Source organism: Lepidochelys kempii, chromosome 20 (assembly GCF_965140265.1).
Source record: "Lepidochelys kempii isolate rLepKem1 chromosome 20, rLepKem1.hap2, whole genome shotgun sequence".
NCBI classification, from domain to species: Eukaryota; Metazoa; Chordata; order Testudines; family Cheloniidae; genus Lepidochelys; species Lepidochelys kempii.
In genome coordinates, this window is record NC_133275.1 from 1,664,817 (window position 1) to 1,684,758 (window position 19,942).

The following is a 19,942-nucleotide window of genomic DNA, read 5'->3' on the forward strand; positions in this document are numbered from 1 at the left end:
CCCACTGCTCTGCCCCGACCCCCCACTGCCCCCGGAGCATCCCCCAGCCCCCCGTGCTCCTCCCATACTCCCACTCCATCCCCCTGACTCCCACTGCTCCTCCCCGACCCCATACTCCTACTGCGTCCTCCCTGACCCCTACTGCTCCACCCCCCGACCCCCACTGCCCGCAGCATCCCCCAACCTCCCCGCTGACCCGCTCCCCCCACCCCCTGCGCTGCCCCCTGGCATCCCCATAACACCCCCCCCCGACTCCCCGCCGCTGCTCCCCTGCAGCCTTTAAAGCATTCGCAAAATTTGCTTAGCTCGCCCCCCCCCCCGCCTGTTCCAGTCCCACAGAGCCCCAGGGGCTCAGGCTTTCCACCGCCTCTCTCCGGCCGCGGAGCCGCTCCCGGGGGAGCCCCTTCGGGGCGCGCGGGGGGCCGGCCCCCCTCACTTGCAGACGCTGAGCCAGGCGCCGAGCCGGCACTCCTCGCAGCGCACGGCGCAGCACCACTGGAAGCGGCAGCGGCAGCGTTCGCCGCGGGTCTGGCGCAGGAGGTTGTGGCCCCGCCCGCAGCAGAGGCTGGCGCAGCCGTCGGCGCGGGGGCTGCTGCGGTTGCAGGCGCGGCCGTGGGTGCCGGGCGAGCCGAGGGCCGGGTCGCGCTCGCAGAAGTCGGGCGAGGGCTCGAAGTAGACCAGCTGGCGGGCCAGGCGGCGCGGGCCGAAGGCGCCGCTGTTGCGGTTGCGGGCGCTGATGAAGGCGGCCCGCTGCAGCCGCTCCCGCAGCACCGCGCCCACCAGCCGGAACTCGGGCGCCGCCGGCCAGCAGGTGCGGAACTGGCAGCTGCCCGACGGGCCGTGGCACTTGCACTTGCGCTTCATGTTCTCCGCCACCACCTGCGCCGGGGGGAGACGGGGGAGCCGGGTGAGCCGGCGGAACTCCCTGCCGCAGGACCGGGCGGCAGCCGCGCAGCGGCCGCAGCCGTGGGGCCTGCCGCTGCTCATCACCGGCGGCTGCCGGGGGCTCGGGACGAAGCCCCCCGCCGAGACCGGCACCCTTCCTGCTCACGCCTGGCCTGAGGCATCAGCCCTGGGCCTCCCAGTGAGCAGCCGCGACCCTGCCCCCTAGGGCCCCCCAGCCCCTATCCCCACCCTGGCCCCCGTTGGCACCCTACTTATCTCCCCACCCTGCCCCCTAACACCCCTTGCCCGCTGTCCCCCTCCCCCAGTGCCCCTGCCCCCTCTGTGCCCCTCCCCCATGCCCCGCAGGTACTGTGCCCCTCCCGCACCATGCCCCTCCCCCCATACCTGTCTGCCCACCCAGTTGTTGTGGACCCTCATCCGGGCCTGGATGTCACGTGGCGCCTCCCGAGGGTCCAGGAAGTCCCGGGAGAAGCGCTCCCCGAAGCCGATGTCGGGTCCGCAGCCGCCCCACTGCCAGGTGTCCTGCGGGCTGGGCTCGCCCAGGAGCGAGGCCAGCTGAGGGGGGAGGCCCTTGCCCCGGGACAGCGCCTGCAGCTGGCTCAGCTTCAGCTGGCGCTTCTCCGGGCCGCCGCGCTCCCGCCAGGAGCAGCCGCAGCCCTGCAGCTTGCCCAGGCTACAGGCCGTGGCCACCGAGTGCATCACGCCGGCCGCCAGCAGGGAGAAGGCGAAGGCGCTTTCCCGGAAGCCTGAGGAGCACAGGGGGAGGGGGTGAGCTGGGGACCATGCTGGGCCCCTCCCAGGAGACGAGGAGGAACCCGGGCACCCTCCCCCCTGCAGAAGTGCAGCTGGCTCTGGGGTGGAGCATGAGGCAGCCCGGTCGGCGAGGAGGAACAGAGTATCCAGCTGAAACTGGCCGGGCGAGGGGAGGGGGAACAGGGTCAGTGGGGTCAGATTTCCGCCAGAACTCCTGGGTTCTTTCCGAACACACCCAGGATCCTTGCTGCCCCCTGCAGTCAGCTCAGCTCCCCCCAGCTCCGCCGGTGCCCCTCACTCCTGACCCGCAGCTCCGGCTAACCCAGCCCTGCCCCCCTCAGCCCCGACCCACAGCTCCCTGCACTCCCTCTTCTGATTCACAGAAACCACTCCCCTGGTTGAACTGGGCTGAGACCAGCTGCATTCGCTTCACTTGTGACCGAAGTGGGTGTTTGAAGGCAGGTCTCCAGAGCCCACCACCTCATTGCCTCCACTCGTGCGCCTCAGAGCTTCCCACCCAGCCACACTGCCCTGCTCCATGCGCATGAACGGGCCTGAGGGGCCGGGTTACCCCCTCCCCCGTGGGGCCCTGGAAGCGCTGTCTGTGCCCAGCCCCGCAGCCATGCACCCCAATCCCGCCCCGTCCCCCCAGTCTGGGACCTTGGGGCGTCTCTGCCGGAGCAGCCCCCTTGGCGCCAGCGGGGCCTTGGGCTGAGCCCCACAGAACTCCCCGCGCCCTGGGAGCTGGCTGCCCCGGCAGGATCGGGCAGGCCGCGGCGGGCTCCGGCTCCCTCGCTTTGATCCTGGGTTCGTTCTTCGCTCCTCCCCCTCGATGCAGGGGCCAAGGCAACCTCGGAGGCCGCTCCAGGCTGCGGGGAGCAGGGAGGGGGTGGCCCCAACGCGCCCTGCAAGCTGCACTGGGGCGGGGCTCCCCCTGCTCCGGCCCTCACCTCTCTTGAGGATGGCGCTGTCCTGCAGCACCTGGCCCGCCCGCTCCAGGCTGGAACAGTTCCAGCGCTGGTCCCGCAGCTGATGCTGACACTCCTGGATGGCGACCTGGATGCCCTGCAGGGCCGAGGCGGCCGCGTCGGGGCTGCGCACGCACAGCCCCATCTGGCGCTTGCTGAGCCCCGGCAGGGTCAGGCACACCGTGTTGGGGGTCAGGTCAGGGCCGCTCGGCAGCTTCAGCCCCAGAATGTCGTTACCCAGGGCCCTGGAAGGGAAGCAAAGCGCATGAGAAGAGTGGAGGGGAGAGAACCCAGGAGTCCTGGCTCCCAGGCCCCTGCTCTGACCACTAGACCCCACTCCCCTCCCAGAGCCAGGGAAAGATCCCAGGAGTCCTGGCTCCCAGCCCCCCCCGCTCTGACCACTAGACCCCACTCCCCTCCCAGAGCCAGGGAGAGAACCCAGGAGTCCTGGCTCCCAGCCCCCCTTGCTCTAACCCTCTGGACCCCTCTCCCCTCCCAGAGCCAGGGAGAGAACCCAGGAGTCCAATGTGCCATGCACACTCAGCTGGACCCATGGGCAGCCTGCGTCACACGTGTGTGCAAGGCGTGTAAACCCAGGACCCTCCCCCCACCCCCGCAGGAGCTCTGCACCTGGCCCCGTTGGCAGGGGAAATTCCCCCCTCACATACACACCCCGCCCTGGAACCAGATTAAAGGGGTTTGAGGATTAGGTGCGTCACCCTCCGGCTCGGCACCCACTCTGGGGGGAGGGCGGGTGTTCCCGTGATGATGCGAGAGCCCCCTGCCCCCCAGGTCTAGAACAGGGGTTTCCATGGCAATGGAGGGAGGGGCCCGTATAACCTGGGTGGCCGTGGAGACAAATATCTGGATGCTGAAGGGGAAATAGCGAAGCTTCCTACTATGGGGAGGGAACATAACCCCCCCCGTGACCCCCCAAGAGACCCCGTAACCCTCAGGCGATCCACCCCCACAAACCGCCTGAACTCCCCATGAGACCCAGCCCCCCATAACCCTGCACAAGATCCAGTCAGTGGCCTCCTGGCTCCCAGCCCCACCCCCTTCTTCTAACCACTAGACCCCACTGTCTGCCCAGAGCTGAGTGAGAACCCAGGAGTCCTAGCTCCCAGCCCCCTGCTCTACCCACTAGCCCCCATTCCCTGCCCAGAACCAGGGTAGAACCCAGGAGACCCTGGCTCCCAGCCCAGCCCCCACTCTATCCACTAGACCCCACTGCCCACCCAGAGCTGAGTGAGAACCCAGGATCCTGGCTCCCAGACCCCTGCTCTACCCACTAGCCCCCAATCCCTGCCCAGAACCAGGGTAGAACCCAGGAGTCCTGGCTCCCAGCCCAGCCCCCATTCTATCCACTAGACCCCACTGCCCGCCCAGCCCCAGCGAGAACCCAGGAGTCCTGGCTCCCAGCCCCCTGCTCTACCCACTAGCCCCCACTTCCTGCCCAGAACCAGGGTAGAACCCAGGAGTCCTGGCTCCCAGCCCACCCCCAACTCTATCCACTAGACCCCGCTCCCCGCCGGGACCAAGGGTAGAACCCAGGAGTCCGGGCGCCCGCCCCTGGCACAGGTGGCCCCGCGGGCAGAGGGTGCGGGGTGTGGAGAGGGGGACTGGCTGAGACGCGGCGGGGGCCGGCACGCCGGACCCAGCCTCCCAGCCAGGGACCCTGCTGCCCCCACGCCCGGCCCCACTTACCGGCTCCAGAGGAAGAGGGCGAGGAGGGGGGCGAGCCCCATGCTGCTCTGTCGGGCCGGGCGGCGCCTCCTCCCTCATGTCCCGGCCCAGGGAGGGGCGGGGGGGTCGTCTCCTGCTCCAGACAGCTGCGGGCTGGGGACTGGAAGGGGCCGGGGGTCGTTAGTGTGGGGAAGATGTCCCAGCCCCCCCCCCCCCGTTCCCCGCAACATCCTTCATCCCCGGAGTCTCAACCCCTTAAAGGTAGTGAAACTGAGGCAGGACATGGGGAGCCCCGGCCCCGCCCTCCCCAAAGAGCCCCCTGGGGATTGCCCCGGCCCAGCCTCCCTACAGGGACAGGGGATCCCCCGGAAAGCCCTGGGGCAAACCCAGCGTGGCCCCCCGCAGCACAGAGAGCCCCTGGTTCCCTCAGCCCCCTCCCTCCTTCCTCGTTCACACACCGGTCAGTCTGTCCGTCTGTCCCCGCAGCCCCAGCCCCCAGACCGAGCAATGCCTGGGGGAGCCCAGATGGACGACCCCCCCCAGCCCACCAGGCGGTCGGTCGCGCACCCTGAGGTGCCCTGCTCTGGGCGGGGGGAGGGCGGGGGAGGCCCCGCGCTGCACCGGGCGGGGCTGGGAATGCGCTGGTCCCCTCCCTCTCCCTGGGCAGCGGGAGCCTGGACCGCATCTGCCGAGCTGGGCGGGTCCCTGCATCCTCCTCACTCCCACCCTGCCCCTGGGGCCAGGCTGCAGGGCCCCCACCCGGGCGGGGATCCCAAGGGCCAGAGCAGGCAACCCGCTGCAGGGGCAGCGCCCCCCCCCCCCCCATCTGAGGAAAGACGCTTACAACGACCCTGGTCAGACCCAGACTGGGCTAAGCCCATCGGTCCCGGCCCCCTCCCCCAAGCGTCCTTCGTGAAACTGCAGTGAAAACCCCCCTGGTCCCTGGGTCTCTCCAGCCGCGGGGGCACCTGGGCATCACCCCAGCACACAGGCATAGGCAGGAGTCCTGGTGCCCAGTCCCCCTGCTCTAACCCACTAGATCTCACTTCCCTCCCAGAGCCAGGGAGAGAACCCAGGAGTCCTGGCGCCCAGGCCCCTGCTCTGACCACTAGACTTCACTCCCCTCCCAGAGCCAGGGAAAGATCCCAGGAGTCCTGGCTCCCAGCCCCCCCTGCTCTGACCACTAGACCCCACTCCCCTCCCAGAGCCAGGGATAGAACCCAGGAGTCCTGGCTCCCAGCCCCTGCTCTAATGGTATATATGAGGGCATAAGCCCCAAGAGGGAGGTGAGAGGGACAGCTGGGTCACTGGCAGGAAAGGAAGGGCTGATGCTAGGTCTGAGGGGGATCCGGAGAGCCTGAGATGGACTTGCTGCCCTGGGGGATGAGGCGGGGGGGTCCCACTCCTGGAGCTGGCCGAGCCCTGGGGTCTGCTGAAGGGACCCATCCTGACTGGGCCACGCATGAGCCATTGGGCACCTCCCTGGCAAGTGCACTGATCAGACTGCCTCAACCCTGCCCCCACCCTTCTATGCATGGGAAAATCCCTCCTGGAAACACGGGCCACTGGAAACACCCCCCACAGCCATATTGTCCACCCCTTGCACCCACAGTATACACACACTGCACCCCCTCACTGCCCCACACCTCCCCAGTGTGTATTGTAAACACACTGCACACACGCAGTCCAGCATTCCACTTCACTGCACCCACATTGTACACACTGCACACTGTACTCCTCACACTGCGCACACACAGCCTGTCACCGCACCCAGTCAGCCCACATTGTACACTGCACTGTACCCACACTGTACACACACTGCATCCCCTCACTGCACCACTCCTCCCCAGTTCGTATTGCATACACACGCACAGACACAGTCCAGCACTCCACCGCACTGCACCCACACTGTACACACACTGCATCCCGTCACTGCACCACTCCTCCCCAGTTCGTATTGCATACACACTGCACAGACACAGTCCAGCACTCCACCGCACTGCACCCACACTGTACACACACTGCATCCCCTCACTGCACCACTCCTCCCCAGTTCGTATTGCATACACACTGCACAGACACAGTCCAGCACTCCACCGCACTGCACCCACACTGTACACACACTGCATCCCCTCACTGCACCACTCCTCCCCAGTTCGTATTGCATACACACGCACAGACACAGTCCAGCACTCCACCGCACTGCACCCACACTGTACACACACTGCATCCCCTCACTGCACCACTCCTCCCCAGTTCGTATTGCATACACACTGCACAGACACAGTCCAGCACTCCACCGCACTGCACCCACACTGTACACACACTGCATCCCCTCACTGCACCACTCCTCCCCAGTTCGTATTGCATACACACGCACAGACACAGTCCAGCACTCCACCGCACTGCACCCACACTGTACACACACTGCATCCCCTCACTGCACCACTCCTCCCCAGTTCGTATTGCATACACACTGCACAGACACAGTCCAGCACTCCACCGCACTGCACCCACACTGTACACACACTGCATCCCCTCACTGCACCACTCCTCCCCAGTTCGTATTGCATACACACTGCACAGACACAGTCCAGCACTCCACCGCACTGCGCCCACACTGTACACACACTGCATCCCCTCACTGCACCACTCCTCCCCAGTTCGTATTGCATACACACTGCACAGACACAGTCCAGCACTCCACCGCACTGCGCCCACACTGTACACACACTGCATCCCCTCACTGCACCACTCCTCCCCAGTTCGTATTGCATACACACTGCACAGACACAGTCCAGCACTCCACCGCACTGCACCCACACTGTACACACACTGCATCCCCTCACTGCACCACTCCTCCCCAGTTCGTATTGCATACACACTGCACAGACACAGTCCAGCACTCCACCGCACTGCACCCACACTGTACACACACTGCATCCCCTCACTGCACTACTCCTCCCCAGTTCGTATTGCATACACACTGCACAGACACAGTCCAGCACTCCACCGCACTGCACCCACACTGTACACACACTGCGCACCCTGCACTGCACACCTCCTGCTCCACACATCCCACACACTGCACACAGTCCTCTTCATGCCTCCCTCTGATCCCAGCTCTCTCCTCTTCTGCTTTCCTGACACTCGCTTTTGTTCACCAGAACTCCAAGGCTTCCCTCAGTGGTTTGCTCTTTCCTTTTCCCCATTCACTCCTTCACCGCTGCACTCACCTCCTGGCTCACATGCTACCTAATTTACCTAATCTGTCAATTTCCATACACCCCCTCTCTCTATCCATCCATCCATCCATCCCCACTATGTCTGTCTGTCCCTTACACACCCCCTATCTATCCATCCATCCATCCCCACACACCCCCTCTGTCTGTCTGTCCCCCACACTCCCTATCTATCCATCCATCCCCACATACCCCCTCTGTCTGTCTGTCCCCTACACCCCCTATCCATCCATCCATCCATCCATCCATCCATCCCCACACACCCCCTCTGTCTGTCTGTCCCCCACACTCCCTATCTATCCATCCATCCCCACATACCCCCTCTGTCTGTCTGTCCCCTACACTCCCTATCTATCCATCCATCCCCACATACCCACTATGTCTGTCTGTCCCCTACACCCCCTATCCATCCATCCATCCATCCCCATACACCCCCTCTGTCTGTCTGTCCCCCACACTCCCTATCTATCCATCCATCCCCACATACCCCCTCTGTCTGTCTGTCCCCTACACTCCCTATCTATCCATCCATCCATCCCCATACACCCCCTCTGTCTGTCTGTCCCCCACACTCTCTATCCATCCATCCCCATACACCCCCTCTGTCTGTCTATCCCCTCTACCCCCATCCATCCATCCATCCCCACATACCCACTATGTCTGTCTGTCCCTTACACACCCTATCCATCCATCCATCCATCCATCCATCCATCCATCCATCCCCATACACCCCCTCTGTCTGTCTGTCCCCTACACTCCCTATCCATCCATCCATCCATCCCCATACACCCCCTCTGTCTGTCTATCCCCCACACTCCCTATCCATCCATCCATCCATCCCCACACACCCCCTCTGTCTGTCTGTCCCCCACACTCCCTATCTATCTATCCATCCATCCCCACACACCCCCTCTGTCTGTCTGTCCCCCACACTCCCTATCTATCTATCCATCCATCCCCACACACCCCCTCTGTCTGTCTGTCCCCTACACTCCCTATCTATCCATCCATCCATCCCCATACACCCCCTCTGTCTGTCTGTCCCCCACACTCTCTATCCATCCATCCATCCATCCCCATACACCCCCTCTGTCTGTCTATCCCCTCTACCCCCATCTATCCATCCATCCCCACATACCCACTATGTCTGTCTGTCCCTTACACACCCTCATCTATCCATCCATCCATCCCCATACACCCCCTCTGTCTGTCTAGCCCCTACACCCCCTATCTATCCATCCATCCCCTATGTCTGTCTGTCCCCTACACTCCCTATCCATCCATCCATCCCCATACACCCCCTCTGTCTGTCTATCCCCTATACCCCCTATCTATCCATCCATCCCCACACACCCCCTCTGTCTGTCTGTCCCCTACACCCCCTATCTATCCATCCATCCCCTATGTCTGTCTGTCCCCTACACTCCCTATCCATCCATCCATCCATCCATCCCCATACACCCCCTCTGTCTGTCTATCCCCTATACCCCCTATCTATCCATCCATCCCCACACACCCCCTATGTCTGTCTGTCCCCTACACCCCCTATCCATCCATCCATCCATCCATCCATCCATCCATCCATCCATCCATCCCCATACACCCCCTCTGTCTGTCTGTCCCCCACACTCCCTATCTATCCATCCATCCCCACATACCCCCTCTGTCTGTCTGTCCCCTACACTCCCTATCTATCCATCCATCCATCCCCATACACCCCCTCTGTCAGTCTAGCCCCTACACCCCCTATCTATCCATCCATCCCCTCTGTCTGTCTGTCCCCTACACTCCCTATCCATCCATCCATCCCCACATACCCCCACTGTCTGTCTGTCCCCTATACCCCCTATCTATCCATCCATCCCCACACATCCCCTCTGTCTGTCTGTCCCCTACACTCCCTATCCATCCATCCATCCCCATACACCCCCTCTGTCTGTCTGTCCCCTACACTCCCTATCCATCCATCCATCCCCATACACCCCCTCTGTCTGTCTGTCCCCCACACTCCCTATCTATCCATCCATCCCCACATACCCCCTCTGTCTGTCTGTCCCCTACACTCCCTATCCATCCATCCATCCCCATACACCCCCTCTGTCTGTCTGTCCCCCACACTCCCTATCTATCCATCCATCCCCACATACCCCCTCTGTCTGTCTGTCCCCTATACCCCCTATCTATCCATCCATCCCCACACATCCTCTCTGTCTGTCTGTCCCCTACACTCCCTATCTATCCATCCATCCATCCCCACACACCCCCTCTGTCTGTCTGTCCCCTACACTCCCTATCTATCCATCCATCCCCATACACCCCCTCTGTCTGTCTATCCCCTACACCCTCATCTATCCATCCATCCATCCATCCCTATACACCCCCTCTGTCTGTCTAGCTCCTACACCCCCTATCTATCCATCCATCCCCTATGTCTGTCTGTCCCCTACACCCCCTATCCATCCATCCCCATACACCCCCTCTGTCTGTCTGTCCCCCACACTCCCTATCTATCCATCCATCCCCACATACCCCCTCTGTCTGTCTGTCCCCTACACTCCCTATCTATCCATCCATCCATCCCCATACACCCCCTCTGTCTGTCTAGCCCCTACACCCCCTATCTATCCATCCATCCCCTATGTCTGTCTGTCCCCTACACCCCCTATCCATCCATCCCCATACACCCCCTCTGTCTGTCTGTCCCCCACACTCCCTATCTATCCATCCATCCATCCCCATACACCCCCTCTGTCTGTCTAGCCCCTACACCCCCTATCTATCCATTCCCATCCACCCCCCACACATCCCCTCTGTCTGTCTATCCCCTACACCATCTATCTATCTATCTATCTATCTATCTATCTATCTATCTATCTATCTATCTATCTGTCCCCATGCACCCCCTCTGTCTGTCGATCTATCCCCATACGCTCCATCCAGTGGCAGGGTCCCGCTCCCAGCTGGGACCTGCGGCACAGAGACACCCTCCTCCCCTGCTCCCTGCCACACTCACCCCTTCCTCCCTTCGCTCGCCACCCAACGCCCCGCTGCTCACTCCCCGCCCGGCCCAGCCCAAACCCCGCTCTTGCCTTCTCCCGCCGCTCAGCCCCTCCGCTTCCTCTGCCGGGCTCTGCAGCTCCTGCCCGCTCCCCCTGCCGGGCTTCAGCCCGCTCCCCCGCGGGGCGAGCTGGTTCTCCGCACCCCCACCTCCAGCCCCCTCCCCCGGCTCCTGCTACGATCCGAGGATCGCGCTGCGCTGCAGACGGACTCAAGTTTTTCTTGGATCTGGGGAGACTCAGCCACACCCCGAGCCGGCAGCCTGCCGCCCCCATCGGCTGAGCGGCCCCTACCCAGCCCCGTGCGCCCCGGCCAGCCGCCCCTCCTTCCCCGTGCGCCCCATCTCTCCCTCCCTCCCCGTGCACCCCTCTAGCCGCCCCTCCCTCCCCGTGCGCCCCATCTCTCCCTCCCTCCCCGTGCACCCCTCTAGCCGCCCCTCCCTCCCCGTGCGCCCCATCTCTCCCTCCCTCCCCGTGCACCCCTCTAGCCGCCCCTCCCTCCCCGTGCGCCCCATCTCTCCCTCCCTCCCCGTGCACCCCTCTAGCTGCCCCTCCCTCCCCGTGCGCCCCATCTCTCCCTCCCTCCCCGTGCACCCCATCTCTCCCTCCCTCCCCGTGCACCCCTCTAGCCGCCCCTCCCTCCCCGTGCGCCCCATCTCTCCCTCCCTCCCCGTGCACCCCTCTAGCCGCCCCTCCCTCCCCGTGCGCCCCATCTCTCCCTCCCTCCCCGTGCACCCCTCTAGCCGCCCCTCCCTCCCCGTGCGCCCCATCTCTCCCTCCCTCCCCGTGCACCCCTCTAGCTGCCCCTCCCTCCCCGTGCGCCCCATCTCTCCCTCCCTTCCCGTGCACCCCTCTAGCCGCCCCTCCCTCCCCGTGCGCCCCATCTCTCCCTCCCTCCCCGTGCACCCCTCTAGCCGCCCCTCCCTCCCCGTGCGCCCCATCTCTCCCTCCCTCCCCGTGCACCCCTCTAGCCGCCCCTCCCTCCCCGTGCGCCCCATCTCTCCCTCCCTCCCCGTGCACCCCTCTAGCCGCCCCTCCCTCCCCGTGCGCCCCATCTCTCCCTCCCTCCCCGTGCACCCCTCTAGTTGCCCCTCCCTCCCCGTGCGCCCCATCTCTCCCTCCCTCCCCGTGCACCCCTCTAGCCGCCCCTCCCTCCCCGTGCGCCCCATCTCTCTCTCCCTCCCCGTGCACCCCTCTAGCCGCCCCTCCCTCCCCGTGCGCCCCATCTCTCCCTCCCCATGAACCCCCATCTGCCCCCCTCCCCCCTCCCCCCAGGGGCTGTAGGAGCTGGTAGCGGTGACTCAATGCGGGTGGGGGGGATGCTGTGCTAATGAAGACAAGGTCCCCCATGTTTATGCTTCCTAGAAATCAGGGGTGCCGTGTGGTGTCAGGAGGCAAACCCCGGTGTCCTGGCCAAGCCCCGCCCTGGGACAGTCCATTCTGCCCCCTCCCTTGGACACTTCCTGCCCCCAAGCCTCGTGTAGCTGGTGCCGCGTGCTGCTCCCACACCCCAGAGGCGGCCGCGGCTCCACCCCAGAGGCGGCTGCCCCGCCCCGCACAGGGGCGTCAAAAACCCCAGAGCTGGGGGCCAGGGCCCCTGTCAGGGGCACAGCTGCTGTGCCGGGCCGGCGGCTACGAGCCTATCCGCCCCCGGCCGTGCCCAGCCAGCGCCAGCTGTCCGGCCCGGCTGCCCGCCGAGGACGCTGCTGCCCCGGCCCCTGGCACCGGGCAAGAGGCCCCGGGAGCGGCTCCCGGGTCCTGCCAGCTGGAGCGCGGCCAGCCCCGCGCCGGGGACTTTCCAGGGCGGGGATGCGCGTTTCATCTCCATGGTTGGTGGGCAGGGCCCGTGCGCGCCACGGCCCCCGCTTCCCTGGAGCCGGGGACGGGGCCCGCAGCGCCCCCGCCGCCGCCGCCGCCCTTCTGGGCTCCGCGGGGGGGGCGGGGGAGGGAGGGGGAGGAGAGGCAAGAGACGCACGTGCCTTTGGCCAAATCCACTGCGTAGAGCAAAGCTACATCTGCGACCCCCCAGCCCAGCGCGCAGCCCCCCTGCGACCCGCCCTCCCGCCGGAGCACAATTCCCCGTGCAATCCCCCCAAGCCCAAAACGCAGCCGCCCTGCGAGCCCCCCCTCCCGGACCACAGACCCCCGCCCGGGACTCCCCCAGCCCAGAGTGCAGCCTCCCTCCTACCCTTGCCCCACCCCCCAGAGCGCAGCCCCCTGTCCCCTCCCTTTAACCCCCTGTGACGAAGCGGGACTGTTCTTAATGTTTCCTCTGAATAGTGTGGGGGTGCCTCCGTTTCCCCTATGCCGTTCTTAATTATCTAGGGGGTGCGATAAGCGTGTATGATCGTTGCAGAGCCCTAGAGGGCAGGTGTGTGCAGGGGTCTGGACACAGAGAATGGCCGACACTGTTTCCTGGCCACTGATGCCCTGGGCCCTTCCCCCCTGCAAGGTGAAAGCTAAAGGGTTGGAGAACAAAGGAATCCGGTGACCTCCTGGCCCGGGAAAGGAACAAAGCCCAGAGGAGGAGGGGCTGGAGGGAGTTTCAGTTTAGGGCTGGCTGGGACATAGAGTGAAGGGCAGACGGGGTTGTCTGGCTCACTGCCCCCAAAATGGACCCAGCTGAGGGGTCCTGTTCTCTGCACCTACAAGCTCTGTGTTAGACCATGTTCCTGTCATCTAATAAACCTCTGTTTTACTGGCTGGCTGAGAGTCCCGTCTGACTGCGGAGTTGGGGGGCAGGACCCTCTGGCTTCCCCAGGACCCTGCCTGGGTGGACTCACTGTGGGAAGCGCACGGAGGGGCAGAGGATGCTGAATGCTCCGAGGTCAGACCCAGGAAGGTGGAAGCTGGGTAAGCTTCGTGTCCTGCAGACAGGCTGCTCACAGAAAGGCGACTGCCCCAGAGTCCTGACTGGCTTCATGGGGAGCAGTTCCAGAGCATCGCCCAGGGACTCTGTGACACTCCCTCGCTGCCCCCCTAGAGCGCAGGCTCCCCCCACAGGTGCAGTCTCTGCTGTGACTGCCGGAGATGATGATGACTCAGGGGCCGACCCAGAGACAAGAGTGGCAAAGCGGTGGAGGGGGGCATTTCCCAGCCCTGGGGGGCTCCCCCACAACCTGGGCTCTGGTGGGTTCATGGCCCTGGCCCTGGCCCTAAACTCTGCAAAGGATGATCTTCTGGTTCTATATCAGGACTGGGAGCCAGGACTCCTGGGTTGTACCCCTGGCTCTGAGAGGGGAGGGGGGTCTAGCGGTTAGATTGGCAGGGCGTGGGGGTGTGTGGAGGCTGGCAGGTTCTATCCAGCCCGGGAAAGGCCCCGGCTACCCAGTGCAGATCTCATGAGTTGAGATCCAAGAGGCCAGAAGGGAGCCCTGAGCCCATCCAGGCTGGTTGGTAGGACACAGGCCCAAGACCTGCCCCAGCGTGATTCCCAGGCAGAAAAACATCCAGGCTTGATTGAAAAACAGTCCGTGCCAGAGACACCCCCGCGCCCTGGTAGTTTGTCCCCTGGTTATGAATGGCCTGGAGGGTAAATGGGAGCTATGGGGTGGAACAGGGGGTGATGTCCCACAGCAGCGGCTCTCTTCCCCCTCCCCACACTAGGCCAGCGAGGCTGCTCTCTGCTGGGGGAGTGGGAGGCATGTTGGGCTGGAGGATGAACCCTGTGCTGGGGTCTGCTGGCTCCCTGGCCAGCCTGGGGGGTGGGGGGACAGGGTCTCTTTTTGGCTTCCCTGTGTGGGGGTGCCTCAGTTTCCCCTAGGCAGTTCTTAAGTATCTAGGGGGTGGGATAAGGGTGTACGATCATTGCAGAGCCCTAGAGGGCAGGTGTGTGCAGGGGTCTGGACACAGAGAATGGCCAACACCCTGTTTCCTGGCCACTAATGGCCTAGGCCCTTCCCCCCTGCAAGGTGAGAGCCAAAGGGTTGGAAAACAAAGGAATCAGGTGACCTCCTGGCCCGGAAAGGGACAAAGCCCAGAGGAGGAGGGGCTGGAGGGGGAGGCAGGTTGGGTCTGGCTGGGGACATGGAGTGAAGTGCAGACGTGGTTGTCTGGCTCACTGACCCCCAAAATGGACCCATCTAAGGGGTCCTGTTCTCTGCACTTACAAGCTCCGTGTTAGACCATGTTCCTGTCCTCTAAGAAACCTTCTGTTTTACTGGCTGGCTGAGAGTCACGTCTGACTGCGGAGTTGGGGAGCAAGACCCTGAACCCCGCCTGGGTAGACTCGCTATGGAAAGCGCACGGAGGGGCAGAGGATGCTGAATGCTCCGAGGTCAGACCCAGGAAGGTGGAAGCTGTGTGTCCTGAAGACAGGCTGCTCCCAGAGAGACTTCCCCAGAGTCCTGACTGGGTTTGTAGGGAGCAGTTCAAGAGCATCGCCGGGGGACTCCGTGACAGCTGGTGGCAGCGGTGGGATGTACTGCACCCCGTGAACGGCGCTTCCTGCAGTAAGCGAAGGGGGAGCAGTAAAACGAAGGGGGATTGACGAGGACCAGGCGTGCTGAAGGCTCAGAGAGGAGCGGTTTCAGGGGGCGGTTAACCCCGGGAGTGTGTGACCAGCGAGAAGGACTGTGCAGTAATGGGGTCCCCCTGGGGACTGCAGTGAGCAGTCTCAGGGCAGAGGAGCCTGCGGCTTGGCCCTGGGAGAGAGAGAAGGACTTTTGCAGTAACAGGGTTCCCCTGGGGATTGCAGCGAGCAGTCCAAGGGGCAGAGGAGTCTACGGCCGACCCTGGCAAAGAGGTGGTGACCTCGAGAAGGGCTGGCATACTAGGAGTTCTCCCTGGAGACCGTGGGGAGCTGAAGGCACACAGGCCTGTGAGTCCACAACAACTTGGGAAGAGCGGAGTGATGGTCTGTCACCGTCTCCTTAAGAAGGACACTGTAACCCTGTGCAGAAAGAGAGGGTTGAGCGTTGGAAAGTTCACCAAAGCACAGTTCATCGTGCGGCTGGAGGAGGATGACCGCTCTCAGGGACAGATTCCTGACCCCAACTGGGGCTAGAGCAGGATCTGGGAGCAGCTGGAGCGGGAGCCAGGCACCCCCAAGACTCCTGTCCCTGACCAGACGAGGGTCTTCACGATCGGGTTCCCCATCCGGGGATCGGAGACGGACGGGATTGGAGCTGAGTCTGAGAGAGCAAGAGGACTGTGAGAGACAGCGAGAGCCCGAGAAAGAGCTGCAGAAGCAGCAGCAGCATGAACTGGCGGTGGGGGAGCGGAGAGGCCTAGGGGACCCCCCAGGGGTGAGTGGGGATAGACCCTGGGGGGCCAGTTCCGCAGGGAACCTCAAGACTCAATTGCTGCCCCTGGTTAAGGGGGGGGCGGGAGGAAGATGTGGATGCCACCTCACTGCCTTTGAGCAGGCTGGTGATTTGAACCAAGGGGACCCTGCGGAAAAGCCCCGGTGTCTAGCTCCCTTGCTGGGTCCCAAGGCTGTAGACTCCTTCAGCCAGATGGGTGGGGAGGTGGACAGGCTCCCACTCCTGACCCCAATCTATATGTCTGTGTGGAGTTTCCTGGGGCCTACCCCTCAGACCCCCAGTGGGAGCAAAAGGTGACGGTCAATAGGGAGACATTCCTGGGATGGCGAGATCCTGGGACAGAGAGAACGGTTGTCAGGCCCTGGGTGGTGCAGCCTCAGATGCTGAGTGGCTGTGTGAGGGTCCCAGGGACGAAACCCCTCATCCTGCCTATGGCCCAGATCCCTGTGCAGACCCAGGAGGTGTGGGGCTGGCTGGTCATTGGGGTTCTCCAGGATATCAACTGCAAGACCCTGTTGTGGGGTGACTGTGTCTCTTTGGGACAGGATTCAGACCCTGCTCCTGTTACGGCCAAGGGTTTGAATTTGAATCCAGGGAACCAATCGGCGGAGAGGGAAATGGTCAGTGAAAATGCAGATGACCTGGCTGGCAGTGGGGAGGAGCTGCTAGGCTTGGGCTACCTGCCTGCCTGTAACCAGACCCCTGGGGCTGGGTGGGACAGATTGATGCTCCCCGCCCCCTTGCACACCAGGGAGGGGGCTCACTAGCTCTGATGCAGTGAGGAAAGTAGCGAGCTCGCTGCCTACCCCCACTTGGACACAAGAGCAACATTGAGCAAGGAGGGAGATAAGACCCCAGCTGAGTGGGGGGGAGACACAGGCAGGGCAGGGGATCTGTTGGGAGTGGCAAGGTGCTTGGTAAGGAAAGTTTGGATGAGCCAAGGCAGCCTTGTGAGCTGATGGCTGTGTCTCGTCAGCAGGGTGGGAAGTCGAGGAGAGTGGAAGAAGAGTGTCCCTGGACCTTACCTGTTAGCTGGGTGGAGAATTGTGACAGTGAAGGAAACATGCCTGTGTCTGTCAGGGATATTGACCTGCCTGTGGAGGGAGCTACCCTGATCTCCAAGCAGTTGTCTGTGACCAGCCTTGTGTGCTGGGACCAGGGGAAAGAGATCCCAAGCTGGGTGTCTGGGAAAGGAGAAAGTGTGTCCGGCTCTTCTTGGTCTGGGGAGCAGACAGAAGGGGCCTTTCAGCCTGTGATGACTGAGGATCATGCAGTTGTCTCAGAGTTGGTTCTGGATTCAACTAAAGCCCAGGAAGGGAAGGGCCCTAAGTTTGTGTCTGCTCGGGAGAATGGCCCTGTAACTAGGTCGCATCCAGTTAGTGTCTATGTAAAATCCCAGAGACCAAACAATTCTGGTGCTTGTATTTTGCTTGTTGCTAGTGTGTGGCTGGGAAAGGGTGTAGGAACTCTGTCTAATCAGGGTGAGATCCTAGCCAGGGCACAAGGAGAGCAGGAAGGTGATGTGATTGTGTTACCTACTGAGGGTGTGGAAACTTGTAGCAAGAAGGAAAAGATTCCTGAACTTGTGGGTGGCAAAGGGAAGGAGAATGCTTCTGACCTTTTATCTAGGAAGTCTGTAAGTTTGCCTGAAAGGGGATTGTGTAGGAATCCGCTGGATGGGCCAGAGGTGATTCTGGATGTAAGTGAGACCCAGAACGAGTCTGTTGTTGCTCAGGAAAGTGTTCCTCTAGAGCAAGCCCTAGGCAAAGAGGGTAAGGGCAGAATTTCTGTGAGGGGTGAATTGTTGCATAGAAAAGCCCCTAGGGAAAGGAATCCTCATGGAGTCTTTGCAAGCAGTTTACTGCAACTGAAGGGTGTGAAGACAGTTTCCGTTCCTAACGGCCAGAAATTTTCTGTTGTGAATGGATCCACTGACTTTCCTGTTGAAAGATCCAGTGTGGAGAGCTTTGAGAAGGTCTCAGATGGTGTGAAAGCTGTTAAGAAAGTTAAACAGTCCTATAACCAAGTGGCTGTGTTGGGCCAGCTTGTTGGGGAGACAAGGTTGTGGAGAAAGGGATGTCTCCATGCTAGTTCTGTAAGTGAACAGTATGTGGCCCAGGTCAAGATGGGGGCTCTTAACCAAGAGAGCCCGAATTGCAGCCCTCCAGACTGGAGCGCTGGGAGAAGACCCAATCCCAGTTTGACGCCCAGGGTTTTTGGGGTGGCAAAAGGGCACAGGCCGCATAAACCTTCCCACATGCTGCCTGCAAGTGCTTTTGACCACCCCCGACCTAAGGGAGGGCGAGAAACTTGAAGGGCCTGGTGTAACTCCCACCGAGGAATGGGAGAGATGCTGGGGCATCCATGGGAACGTTGGTGGCTTCAAACTTCCCCAGGTCACCAGCTAAAGTGAGCCTGATCAGTTTGATCTCGAAGGGGGGAGAGATGAAGTGGGACTGTTCTTAGTGTTTCCTCTGAATAGTGTGGGGGTGCCTCAGTTTCCCCTATGCAGTTAAGTATCTGGGGGGTGGGGTAAGGGTGTATGATGGTTGCAGAGCCCTAGAGGGCAGGTGTGTGCAGGGGTCTGGACACAGAGAATGGCCAACACCCTGTTTCCTGATGGCCTGGGCCCTTCCCCACTGCAAGGTGAGAGCTAAAGGGTTGGAGAACAAAGGAATCAGGTGACCTCCTGGCCCAGGAAAGGGACAAAGCCCAGAGGAGGAGGGGCTGGAGGGGGAGTCAGTTTGGGGCTGGCTGGGGACGTGGAGTGGAGTGAAGGGCAGACGTGGTTGTCTGGCTCACGGCCCCCCAAAATGGACCCAGCTGAGGGGTCCCGTTCTCTGCGCTTACAAGCTCTGTGTTAGACCATGTTCCTGTCGTCTAATAAACCTTCCGTTTTACTGGCTGGCTGAGAGTCACGTCTGACTGCGGAGTTGGGGGGCAGGACCCTCTGGCTTCCCCAGGACCCCGCCTGGGCAGACTGGCTGTGGGAAGCCCACAGAGGGGTAGAGGAGGCTGAAGGCTCTGAGGTCAGACCCAGGAAGGTGGAGCCGGGTGAGCTGTGTGTCCTGCAGACAGGCTGCTCCCAGAGAGGAGACTCCCCCAGAGTCCTGCCTGGCCTCATAGGGAGCAGTTCCAGGGCATCGCCCGGGGACCCCCGTGACAGGGAGAGGGCCTCTTTATGGCCTCCCTGTGCCCAGCCTAGGGAGATCTAAGCCCATCTCCCCCATTGCTGCTGGCAATGCCACAGGACTGGAGTCCCCAAAGGGCAGGTGCCCAGGTGGGTGAACCCCCCTGCCCTCACTAGTGCCCGCTGAGATGCAGCCCCATGCCATCAGGTCCCAGCTCCATCTCCCTGGGGGGGGGCAGCCTGCCCCCCCCCCCATCCCAAGCCAACACCTGGCTTCCTAATAAGGCTGCGCCCCAGGGCTGGAGAGGGCGTGGGGCTGGTGCGCTGGAATGCGTATGGGAGTGTCCTTGCTCAGACACGGGGTGATGCGTGGCAAGACCTGCCTGCTGCATTAGGAGCCCCCTCAGCCCCAGCACCTCAGGACTCACCCCGGGCTGTGTGGAGAGAGCAGGGGATGGGACAGGCCTCTGTGGCAGGTAGGAATCTGCAGCTGACGTGGGGAGGGGGATAGCAAGGGAAAGACTGAGGGAAGAGCAAGGCATGGGAGACAGGGTGCGTGCTCATGTTCCCCCATGCCCGCAGCTTTGCACCATGGGTCACAGCCCCAGCAGCTGGCTTCTTTCCTACCCCTGGCACCAAGGAGCAGGCCCAAGGTGGGTGGGGAAATCAAGGCACAAAGAGCAGACGGGACTCACCCGGGGTCATGCAGTGGGTCAGTGGCAGAGATGGAATTAGAACCCAGGTCTCCCATTTCCCAGCACATGGAGAGTTCTCTGAAAACAGCTGCTCAGCATGCAGCCAGAGGCAAAAGAGCAAAGAGACTGTTAGGAACCACGAGGACAGGGATAGGCAATGCACTGGAAAAATACCTGGATGTCAGCCCGTGGGATGCCCACACTGGCAGTACCACCTGCAGGCCTGGTCACCTCATGGCAGA

At 62.6% G+C, this 19,942-nt stretch overlaps 1 protein-coding gene across 1 annotated transcript; it reads right to left on the reverse strand.

Moving 5' to 3' along the window:
- Positions 1–432: 432 nt before the first annotated feature.
- Positions 433–19,942, reverse strand: WNT10B (Wnt family member 10B). Its single transcript, XM_073318552.1, has 5 exons — positions 19,875–19,942; positions 4,335–4,473; positions 2,610–2,872; positions 1,291–1,652; positions 433–879 (listed from the first exon to the last, which is right to left on the reverse strand). Exons 2-5 carry the CDS (start codon positions 4,373–4,375, stop codon positions 433–435), a joined length of 1,113 nt encoding a protein of 370 aa, XP_073174653.1. The 5' UTR covers positions 4,376–4,473; positions 19,875–19,942.